This window comes from Solea solea, chromosome 12 (genome assembly GCF_958295425.1).
Source record: "Solea solea chromosome 12, fSolSol10.1, whole genome shotgun sequence".
NCBI classification, from domain to species: domain Eukaryota; kingdom Metazoa; phylum Chordata; class Actinopteri; order Pleuronectiformes; family Soleidae; genus Solea; species Solea solea.
Window position 1 is genome coordinate 5,106,374 of NC_081145.1, and position 12,366 is coordinate 5,118,739.

Below are 12,366 nucleotides of genomic sequence, written 5' to 3' on the forward strand. Positions count from 1 at the left end.
AAGCCGAGCTAAACAAACACTCACTTACCACTTTATTAGGTATAATCTGCTCAGCTGTGTATCATGCAAATATCTTACAGGCCAACATAGGTCCACAAATGAATGTACAGACATGTAGACGAACTGTGGCAGAGTTTAAACCCACAGTATATCATTTATGCTGCTAGTGGTCTCTTAGTCGATAAACAATAACAAAATACCTAGTTTGTGACATTGGGAAGCAGTGAGGGATCATGGGATGTCGTGATCCATTAGTGACAAACACACACCAGCTAACTAATATCAAACAATCCATGCTTGTGGTTGTTGGTCTGAGATCTACTAGGACTTTCATGTGCAGCCATCAGAGAATAGTATAAAAAAAGCAGTTTGGTTTCTCTCTGCAGAAACATCATCGTTTTTTGGCCAACGACAGAATCTCAGAAAAAAAGGCAATCAATCACAAATGAAAGCAATTTGCAAATAGTTTCTTCTTTGACAGAGAAACAGAAAACAAAAAGTCATTAGACATCTTTCCTAGATCTCCATCACTCCTAGAAAACTAAAACAAGCACGGTTGTTGACACATTTGATTTGCGTACAGATTTCCATCTGTTGGTTATGCCTCTTAGAAGTGGGAGGTGACCAATGCAACAACAACAGTACATCCATCTATTAACCGAGACATGAAGAAGACCATCTCTGAATATACAACACTTTAAACCTTGAAGCATCTAGACTTCAGCAGCCGGAGACCACACCGAGTGCTGGTTCCTGTACCTAATAAAGTGGCCGTATAAAGTGAGTGTATACAAATGCAGACGTTAGGAAAAGATGACATCCACAAATATGTGGTGATTCTGTGAGGAATAACGGAGCCTCTGGTTTTTTTCATAAGCTTTCATTTTTGCAGACTATGAGTCAGCCGACGCTCTGAGGTCAGAGGTCAGCTGAATAATGAGATTTGAGCTCTTTGCTGTCGCCCCAGGGAGACCGACCCGCAGCTGCACTTTTACAATTGTTATGTCCTCAATAAGTGTGTGAGTGATAGTTGATAATATCCCATGTATGTTTATTCTTTTTTTGCCTTCTATTGATGGTGTTAATCTGTGTGTATATATATATATATATGTATATGTATGTATATGTTCTCCGTACGAGCACAAACACACAGAGTGTATATGAGGCCACCGTATTGATCTTGTCCACACGTTGTTGAGCTGAGATGTGCGACCTGTCCACACCAGCCTGCGATCGATGTCGTTACGACACGGCAGGATCCAGTCGACCTGCTTTTCTGCTGTGACGCTCGTCATACGTTCTCAATGTAGACAGCAGGCCACGGATCAGCCACTGTAATACAATTAATAATATACACATATTATGTTTCCTATATGGAAAAAGAGCAAATGAATGATTTTCCATGTTTTAATTAAATGTAATGAGAAGATACAGTATAAGTGTAATCTTTTGCTGCTTTGCTGTCCAGTAGTGGCATGTGTGCAAAGCCCATTAAAGCAGTCACCTGTGAATTCACATTTAAAGGTAATTACTCATGTGTGTCAGGTACATTTTAGTGTGAATAAAAATAAACTATTCATCATTTAAAATAAATGTCCCTCCTGTAATACACTCTTTATTTCTTGAAAATTGCAGTTTATAACAAGTGTCTTCCCTAAAGTATACAGTTTGTAACTGGTATAAAGTATGTTGTTTTTTTTTTCTTTATGTGTTAGAAACTGAAAAACTCTGTGTCACTACGGAGGAGACTTGAGAAATAAAGGTGTGTCAGCGCTTGGTGTCATAAGACATCACAGCCGTCTTCACATCTGAAGAGTATAGGCTGCAGGAATCTATTTATTTATTTATTTATTTATTTATTCCTACTACTATTAGTCTCCCTTGCGTCTCTGGTGCGCCTGCACTGATGGGCCTTGTTACCACGGCAACGGCAAGATGCGGCTCACAGCCGAGGTGATGATTCGTCTGTGATTTCCTGCACTGATAAGGGAGGAACATGAGGACACACTTTTAACACATAAAACGACCACCAGGATCCAGTGGAAGTGGACGCGCCTCAGTTTGTCCTCGGCGGCGGCGCCAGCGTGACACGCAAACCTTTATTAAACGCTGTCAACCTGTCGAGATGCACAGTAGGTCATAGTGTAGTTGTGTAGCCATGTGATCGAGGGCATAATATGTGGAAGGGAGGAGCAAGTTTTGTGGGTGTGCGTTTGTGTAGTTTTTTTTTAAAGAGGGTGACTCATGCCTTGTCTGTTAAGAGAATGGTGATCAGGTTGCTAGGCGATTAAGAGCCGCTATTGTCTGGAGGGACAAAAGTGGCCCTGAGAGTGCCCTCTCTTCTCTTTCACACACACACACACACACCATAAATGTACATTCTGCCTGACCCCCCCTCTGTTTAGGAGGTTTTGGGCGGGAACAAGGAGCTGACAGTGAGCAGGGGAGCATTGTGTGCTGAGAAGGTGAGAAAGGGTGGAGGGAGAGAGAAGGAGAGAGGAAGGACAGCACGAGCAGGAGAGACCTGCGATCATTTGCCACATTGAGGGGAACAAATGTAGCTGTAGGCAGTGAGAGGGAGAGAGAGAGAGAGAGAGAGAGGGAGAGACAGCAGGGAGACTAGCAGCAGAGGAGAGAGTGGGAGGGGGAGCAAAGGAGTGGGAGAGAGACGTTGCACATTAAAACCACAGTGGTTTGTAGAGGAAGAACTGACAGGTGGACGGAGGAGAAGGACTGGAGGTTTGGCACTGCCCTCACTCCTCCTGCTTCCTACTGTGTGTATGTGTGTACATGTCTGTGACACACACACACACACACAGAGACACACACATGCACACACAGAGAGAGTCTCTGTGTGCCTGTCAGTTGGCCAGGCTCTCTGGGTGTGGGTATAGGGAGCTCCGCTGTAGAGACGATGCTCGCTCTGAGGATGAGACAGCATTTCTAACGGGATCTATTTGGAGACTGGAATAATTCACTGACACAGCACAGGGGACCCCGAGCCCAGCAGAACCAATCCATTCAGCCATGGAGGGACTGCTGTCTCCAATGAGGACGCGGGTAGGTTACCATGGGGATTGCAGCAGCAGCAGCATCTTGCTCTTTCCTCCAACACCAGAATGGCATGTAGGGTGCGTGGTGAAATGTCTCGCACGCTGGTAAAAGGAATCAATCCGGGCTTTAGTCGCCGTGGTGATGCTTGAACTCCAGCTGAGAAGTTTCTGAGCTGCCGGCGTTGCTAGGGGCACCAGGCAGAATCCTGGGTGTGTGTGTGTGGGAGACGCAGGAGAAAACTCGGATTGTACGAAACTGACAGTGAGATACAGTTTGCATGCAGTGTGTGTGTGTGTGTGCGTGTGACTGTGCACAAATTAACAAGGGCTTCATTTGAAAGAATGACTCAGTGTTTCACAGTGGTGCCCATCTCCCTTCAGTACAAACCACTGGCCTTTTGATTTACGATGGAGAAAGGGGGAGTGGAGAAAGAGGTGCAAGGGAGAGAGAACTGGCTTCGGTAGGGAATTGGGTGAATGTCCAAAAGTGGTGATTCACGATTGTTCTTGTTATGCACAACAGTTTTTTTTGTCTTTGACACCTCCTTTTAGAGCGTACAACTGTGGGTTTCATATAGAACAGCCTTTATTTAGTGTGTGTGTGTTGCTGTCAGAGCGTCTGCATCTGTGTGACATCCAGCACAGCTGTGTGGACAGTAGGGACGTGCATCTCCAACCCTAGAGAATAATGTGATACACTGCATTTGCAGAAACTCTCATGAAGATGCTCATGTGTGAGATACTCAGCTACTAATGTGATGCAATTATAGTGCAATCTAACAGCGATGACGACGTGAGATTGAATACGATTCAGCACAGTGTGTGATTTAATGTGATTTGATGCTTCGCAAAATTACAATTTGACTGCGGCTCACTTAGTCATGAGCAGCATTTGTAGTAGTGTTTGAAGTACATACTGAAGACACCAGCGTCAACATCCATCCATCCATCGTCTACCGCTTTACCCTCACTCCCTTCCTTTCTCGCCATTCAAAAAAAGCCGGTACTCATGTGCGGCCCCTCACTCGGTCAGACGGTCGTATCCTCCTCCTCCTCGCTTCCTCCGACAACAGTTTCATGTGCTTCTTTTTCGCCGGCTCCTCCGTGATAAATGTCTAAAATAACGCCATCGATATTTGTGTTCTCACGAGCCCTCGTGATGCTGAGGACTCGGGGTCGGCGGCCGTCAACTTGCAAGGCTTGTTTTCTGCAAACAGACGGTAGGGGGAGAAGAGACGGCCCCCAATCTCTCACCATCACAATGACTCTGTAAAAATCCTGCGTAGTTCTGCTTTACCATCACCAAACATTTGCTCTACGATTACCTGGACACTGTTTCCTCCATGTTTGCATCTTTACTTGCTATAGAGTTATTGATGTCTACACTCAATGCATCAATGTGAATCTGACCATCACTAGTGGACAGTGATGAGGGTGATGAGGAGTGTGTCTCCATTAAAACCCATTTGCTTTGGCTTGGAGTGAATGTTTGAGATATAATAATGAGTGTGCATGAGAGGGTGAGTTGCGTACGTTAAGCAGTGTATGATAGAAGCTGTAATGATGTAATTAATATTTATGAAGTCATGATTAAGCCTTTGGAAAGGGGGCGTTGTCACTTACATCACCGTATCCACATATTGACATTGGCTTGGAAAACATAGCTGATATTTGATATCAGCTTGGTGTGATAAACAGCATTGCTTATTTAAATCATACTATTTTGCTCTGTTTAAGTTGTAGAATGGGTTGTATATTATGTGCAAATCCTTTAAACTAGGCGATCAAGTTAATAAACAATAGTTTAGTCAGTTAATAGTTAAATGTGATATATGTTAAAAAAAACAATAATATTAGAGTGTTAGTAACTGACTAGATGGAGATTGAAAGTGACTGTGTCTGCTTAAGAGTCATTTTTGAGAGGGGTACCGAGGCTTTTTATGGCGTGTTTCCACCATAGGTTTGTGGTTTGTGTCATCAGTTAAAATCTTAACTGCAGTAAATCATGAACACCTCTTGTCTCTGGTCTGACTTCTTCTTTCTGTTCTCACTAAAAGGACAAAGATCATTCAGTCACCGTCCTCCCTCACCTCCTTGTTTTATTATCCTTCTCGTTTTCATTTGCATGTGTTTTCAAAATGTTTTTTTTAATTCAGCAAATTCCAACACACACATCCCCACTGTATATATATATATATATATATATATATATATATCGTTTTTTTTGTCTTTGACACCTCTTTTAGAGCGTACAACTGTGGGTTTCATATAGAACAGCCTTTATCTAGTGTTTGTGTTGCTGTCAGAGCGTCTGCATCTGTGTGACATCCAGCACAGCTGTGTGGGCAGTAGGGACGTGCATCTCCAACCCTAGATGCACGTCTATATATATATATATATATATATATATATACACACACACACAGTTGGATAAGCTGAACACTATCGAGTGATGAAAGGGTTAATCAAGTGGGATGATCTGATGATGTAGTCACACATGAGTCCTCCCCTCTGGTCACCTCCCCACACACACACACACCTTAACAAGCTGCTCCTCTTCTCGTCACTTTCAGCCTCTTCTTCTTTCCCTGTGTTCAGCATATACTGTCCCACACAGGGATTTGAAGCAAAGAGTGTGACTACCCCTTTAATGCGTTCTGTTTGTCCTGTTCATCTGTCCACCTCCCCATCTGTCTGTCTGTCTGCGCCTCGCTGTGTGTTTGGCAGTTAATACGAGCTCTGTAATTGGTATTTGCACATCGGCCCATGATCTAATCCAAAGAGGAGCGTCAGCGGGCTGTTTTGGTGATAGACTTGGCTTCAAAGGTATGGCGCAGAATCAAGCCCCGTTATATCTGTGCCGTCTGCCACCGCGGCCACATTTACCCAAAAGCTGTGGGAACCATTTCCACTGACTAAATGACTTTTGCATTTATCTTCATCGGCCACATTGAGCTTCACATGGCCCGCAGTCGATCGGCGTGTCGCAGTTCTGGCATCAAAGTCACTTTGGCAGATTTATGTGAATGAATCACAGCGTAGTGAGCCACACTGTGCAGGAGTCCCTCAAAGTTTACACGGCACAAACTTGCTTTCATGTACTGCTTCTAATCCTTCAGGGGGGAAAAACCAACAACATTTTCATATAGTCTTTTATTTCACACAGGCAAACAAAGTTATTTTTTTATTTTATTCACTCGACAAGATGAGGGCCACATGGCGGAGTAGGGGTTAGTGCTGTTGCCTTGCAGTCAAAAGACTTGGGTTTGCGACCTGGTCCTTACTTTCACCCGAGTATCGCAGAGTAACGTCCTCCCACTCATGTTCCTCTTAAACTGGTGTGAACACAGCCTGGTTTGCCAGAAAGCACCAAGGTTTTGAGGCTTTAGAACGTCACTAGAACCAGAACCATGTCTGTCTGAAAGCAGTAACTGTGTTAGCAGCAGTTGCCTCCCCGTGGCTGGGTTTATGACTAAGGGTATTGACTATGAAATGTCAATACCCACCTCCACTCTACCGCCCACTATTGATGAGCCACCGCTGTCTTTAACCTTAATAAATGATGCTGTTTTAGATTGATTTCAGGTTGTCATCTTAAGACTGCAGTTACAGAGTAACAGAGATCTCTTTCTTTGCTCATTTAAAATCACATTTCAGTACCATCCATGTGTCAAAAGACTAAAAATATCAAATTTGGTCTGTGTGCAGCAGTATATGCCCTGAAGGTGACCTCAACCTGAAATATCAGACATAAAGAGCAAAAGCCTTTAAAGCTTCATCCAATCCTCAGCTTGCAAAAAGTCAGAAATATTGCTGAGCTGGCTTTAAAGGTCAGATAGTGCACACTCCTCCTTCCTGTGCTTTGCATTGCTCTTCCTCTCCACTTCTGTATTTAAGATGACAGTAATGAGCAGTGAAGCAGATAAATGAAATAAATAACAAGCGTCAGTGAGCTGTGTTGCCGTGGTGCAGTTACATACAAAGGAAAAGCAGGTCAACACAAACAAAGCCATGCACGCGTGAAGAATGAAGCAAGCGGAGTGGAAATCTGAAGGAATTGTTATCTTCACTCCACAAACTTATTTGCTGTGATTCTGTAAAGTTGCTGTTGTAAAGACGGGAGGAAACGACAGATCAACACACACACACGCAGACACACACAGACACACACAGAGCTCAAAGCTCTCCCTGATATCCCCACATGTGTTTAATATACATGTATGCGAATAGGAAAGCAGAACGAGGAGCTCCGGCTTCTCCAGACATTTTTGCTCTTGATGATGTGTGTGATCCTCAGACACGGCTTGTACACACATCAGTGTGTGTGTGTGTGCGCGCGCACATGTATGTGTGTGTGTCAACACTTCAGTCAACTCCTCTTGTGTGTTAGCAGATCAATAGAGAGTAGATTAACCCCGTCACTGCTCTATCAGTCTAATCAGAGTGACTGCTTTGCTCCTTCTCTCTCACTCCTGTCATTTATCTCGCTCTTTCAGCGCTGGGTCGCTGCCTCTGTGTGTGTGTGTGTGTGTGTGTGTATTTATATCTTTGTGAGGTCCCACAATTTTAAAGTGCTTTTTCAGAGTTAAGACCTGGTTTTAGCGTTAGGTTTAGAATTGGAGGGTTAGGTACTTAGTTGTGTTGGGTAAGGTTAGTGTAAGGGGCTAGGCCTGCATTATGTCTATATCGATACAAAATATTGCAGCATTATATAGATTATTATTATTTTCTCGATTAATCGTTTGGTCTATAAAATATCAGAAAAACATAATAAATGTTGATCGGTGTTCATCAAACCTGGAAATGATGATGTTCTGTAATGTTTTGTCCACAAAATCAAAAATGATTCACTTTTGATGATTTCTTTGATATCCAGATTGTTAACAATCGGAAATCTTGTTTTAATCATAAAGAGCTATTTTGATAATCGATTATCAAAATAGTCATCGATCAATAATTGATTAATTCTTTCAGCTCTAGTATTATAATATTATCAGAACATCATCAGATTGTTTGATGTGTTGTAGCAATATAGAAATATTCTAGATGTAGTTTTTAATTTGTTTGTTTTTTTGGATAATTGTTTTGTATTGTATTTAAGTAGCTGGCAGCAGACTTTCAGTCGAGGAAACTATAAGCGTATACCACTCTTATGTAACCAAATTTCTCTCCAGAAGGGTTTTTTTTGCTTTGCTTGTAGTATAATATGTAGCAATATATCACATTGTCACACCTGCATTGGGATATGTATCATATCATCACATGTTTGCCATGTGCAGCTTTCTCATGACCAGTATAGTTCTCATGGGGATGAAGCGAGCAGAAACTCATCAGTCAATCAATCACTCACTCACACATAATTTAATACAGCAGCTTTCATACAAAGCAAAGCATCTCAAAGTGATTCACAGGATAAAAATAAAACAATGAACCAAACAACCCCACACCCGTCACCAACACACACGATTAAAACAGTGCAAATGCAGCAGGAAGGAAGCAGTTAGGTCGTCCACATGAAAGGAAGTCAGTGCCGTGTCCCAACAAGAATAGCTGTCCATATCTGTGTGTGTGTGTGTGTGTGATTGTGTTCAGCTGCCCATGACAGATGGAGCCAATACAGAAATGGCTAAAGGCTTGAGCACACATGCAGACATGTCCACCAGTACATATTTATTCAATTAAAGCATGGCCAGTGTGAAACAACACACACACACACACACACACACTTCTCACCTTCTCCTCGTCTCTATTGCATCCAGATATAAAAATCACCACAAACACATCAACTTGACATCAGCAAGTCTCACCCATCATGCATGTTTCACTCCTCCCACACCCCCCACACCCTCCTTCACTTGCTCTTCCATCCGTTCCCCACCTGGTTCATTAGCAGGCAGACTGCTGTCACGATGGTTAAGGTCGGTCGGCATGGAGGAGAGGACGAAAACAGCCAAAAGGGATGTGACCAGGCCCACCTGCCTGCAGCAAACTCACTCGCTGCCTGGATGAGAATAATTAGGAAAGAAAGGCAGAGTTGGTCAGGTTTGGATGTGCAGCATGATGAGGTGGGACAGCCTTTGGCTACTCAGTCAGACACGAACACGCACACACACACACACACAAACGTATAGTGCACAGCAGGTTGGCTGGCAGCATTTGAAGGCCAAAGTAAGCACCAGAAGGAGGGGGTGTGGAGCCATGGAGCCATGGAGCCACATGGGGCACATGCTAACAAACACACACATACAGTACATACAAACACACGCACGCACACCAACTGGCTGCAGCGCCCCATCTCCCAGCTGTCACCTTATAGCCTATAATAAATGCACTTGTCATGTGTCGTCTGAATAATGGGGACACACAGAGTAGCAATACATACTTCTTTCCTCTGTTTACTGCAAATGTGCTCGTGTCTCCTGTGACTAATCGGAATTCTCTCCCATTATTATCAACAACGGAGCTGTAACAGAGATATATTCACGATTCATGTTGACGACTGAATGAGACGACGCTCTTAAAACCTTTCAAGCTTCAGTTGGTAAGAATCAGATATTTCACCCCAATTATTTAGCCCTAATTGCAATTTTTTTTTTCTTACCGCTATTGTAAATGCAGTTGGATTTGCAATCATTAATTTAAGTCAAAGTTCAGTTCATTATTCACTGTAATAGATTGAAATGAGACTATCCTATTGCAAAGATGATAATTTATATTGTTTCCAACACACAGGCATTACATGTTCTCAATCTGCATAGAAGATAGAACAATTACAAATGATTACATTGCAGCCTTTGCCATGAAAACATGATCTCTTCCATAAGATAAGACGAGTACATGTTAATTAAAAAAAAAATATATATACAGTATATATTTACAGTATGTGTGTATATATATATATATATATATATACATACTGTATATATATTTTTTTTATTTTTTATTAAAAAATTAAATTATATATTTTTAATTATATATATATATATATATATATATATATATATATATACAGTATATACACATGTGTATATATACATACATATATATATATATATGATAGTTTTACTATTAAAACAAATAACTACCATTCAATATTGTGTTGGTGTTGGGGCCCTATATTTTCAGGAATAACTACATTGTACACTAATACAAACACACCTGTACTTTCAAACCCTCCTGAATGTAACACTCAACCTCTAAAAAGCTAATGATAGCGAAAACTGCAGAACTGCTGCTGCTTTACTGTAATATAACATCAGTTTGTGTCATGTGGAGAAAAAGAGAGTCAGATAATCCCACATTTCCCTGTGTGAAGCATTTCCTCTCTGCTACACATCTCCACTTCCCCTGTTTGATGATGTGACACCGTGTGTCGTCCTCACACCATCTCTGATCTTGTCTGTAGGAGTGTGTGTGTGTGTGTGTGTGTGCGCGCGCGTGCCCCGCTGTGTCAAGCATGTCAAATGCACTCTTGTCCCCTTGAAGAGGCCCAAGCGATGGGATCAATCATAGCGCAATTGAGCAACCCGCGGGAAAGTCACCCAGCAATGCACTTAATGTTAGGTGTTGTCATGGAAACAGAGGGTGCAGATTTTCCACTTCATTGGCTTCATCAGTCTGCAGGCATTCTTAAAATGTTTCCAAGAAACGGCAATTGAAAAGTGGGAGGAGGGGAAAATCGCTCAAGTGTCCACAAAGACGGTCAGAGGACACGTGTGCAAGTGTAGTAATGAAGACTTCACAGGAACGCCATTGTTCAATTTATGCATTAGTGCTTTTATGTGTACACACACACATGCTCTATAAAGAGCCTGCAGTACTCACGTTATGTATATTGACTCTATCTGTGTAATTGCAAAGAATAAATAGTCCCATGAGATTTTATTTCCCTGTGTTGCTTTTATCCATCGGAGGATCACACTGGCAATTACACGTCCCTACACACGGAGTCACACACACAAAGTCAGATTTGATGAATGAGCAGAGGATCAGTTGCGTCACCCCAACAAAAGGTGACCCCTCTATTGTACAGGTATCATACATCATCTTATCAGTCCATCTACATCTAAGACTATCTCATACGCACAAACAGCCACTCGCTAAGGAAATAAGAGTTCCTTACTTCCCATCAACCCACTATCAGTTATTTACAATCAGTCACATGCATTTAAGAATTTAATTTTCCACATTTTAATGTCATCATATACCTCCATCCCCGACATGTCTTCCCCCCGGTTCTGAACTGTGACCTCTACACATGAGCAGAGAGGAGGCAAGAAGCAGTCACTGCTGCTCCAGCCTGATTGGCTCTGGACTCTGACCTGGACTCACATGAATACTGTCCTGGGGGGGGTTGACTCACAACTCCACACAAATTAGAGGTCCACATCCTCCCCCAGGTGATGAGAGGAACTTGGCAGCAAGAAAAAACAACATAGAATAAAGTCAAATGCTGCATTTTTCAAACGGGCTTTCTCTTTAGGAGACGATAGAAGCAGTTGATTTCAGTTTAAAAGGTCATTGGTGTAAAAACGTGCATAGATTTAACACTTGTTCTCTGTTCTTATTCTCTGTTGTGTGGAATTAAAGGTATCATTCGTCATAGTGTATTTACACTAGCCTAAATGTTTCCAACGCTTAAAATCCAGAGGAAAACGTTTTTCTATAAAACTAGCTGTAACATTTTGGTTAGCTTCTAAGATCATTTGCTGTAACCTCCACAACAAACACCTTCAGGTGTACTGTGCTTTTAAGGAGTTTTTTTTGATTTCCACAGTTTTTGTAAATTAAAGATAATTGTTCGTCTTCTGGCTTCTCCTGGCTTCATGTCCTCCTTCACAACATCCATGAACCTTCTCTGTGTTCTTCCTCTGTGCAGCTCCGTCTTCAACATCCTTTGTCCAGTATAATCACTGTCCATCCTGCACGTGAGCAAACCATCTCAACCTTGACTCTTTTACTTTATTTCAAAACCATTCAACCTGAACTGTCCCTTGAAGGTGCTCATTTCGAATCCTGTCCATCCTGAAAATCTCAGCGTCTTCAGCTCCGCCTCCTGTCTTAAATCCTGCAGGAAGTGACATATAGGAGTCGCGATGTTAGGCTGACCTACTCTTCTGTATACTCAGTAGTTCAAGGAGACCAATACTTTTCCTTATACATACAGTGTCAGTGTAGCCGATGCATTGCAAACACAGAATACACGTGAATGCACAACGGTCAATTTGCATGCTCCATATCATCTGCATCCAGCACACAGTTGTATTGCTGTTGAACCTCACAACAGTGAGGATGCTACAAGAATGGTCAAAGA

At 42.3% G+C, this 12,366-nt stretch overlaps 1 protein-coding gene across 2 annotated transcripts in view; it reads left to right on the forward strand.

The window, feature by feature from the left end:
- frmd4a (FERM domain containing 4A) overlaps nucleotides 1-12,366 on the forward strand; it is a 134,277-nt gene that overhangs the window by 21,206 nt on the left and 100,705 nt on the right. Inside the window, exon 1 of one of the 2 annotated variants that reach the window (XM_058644848.1) lies at nucleotides 2,648-3,060. The exons of the other annotated variant lie outside the window; for it this stretch is intronic. Coding sequence (XP_058500831.1) covers nucleotides 3,028-3,060 — 33 coding nt within the window. The 5' untranslated portion in view covers nucleotides 2,648-3,027. Of the gene's footprint in view, nucleotides 1-2,647; nucleotides 3,061-12,366 lie in introns of those variants that run through there. 2 annotated transcript variants of the gene reach the window in all.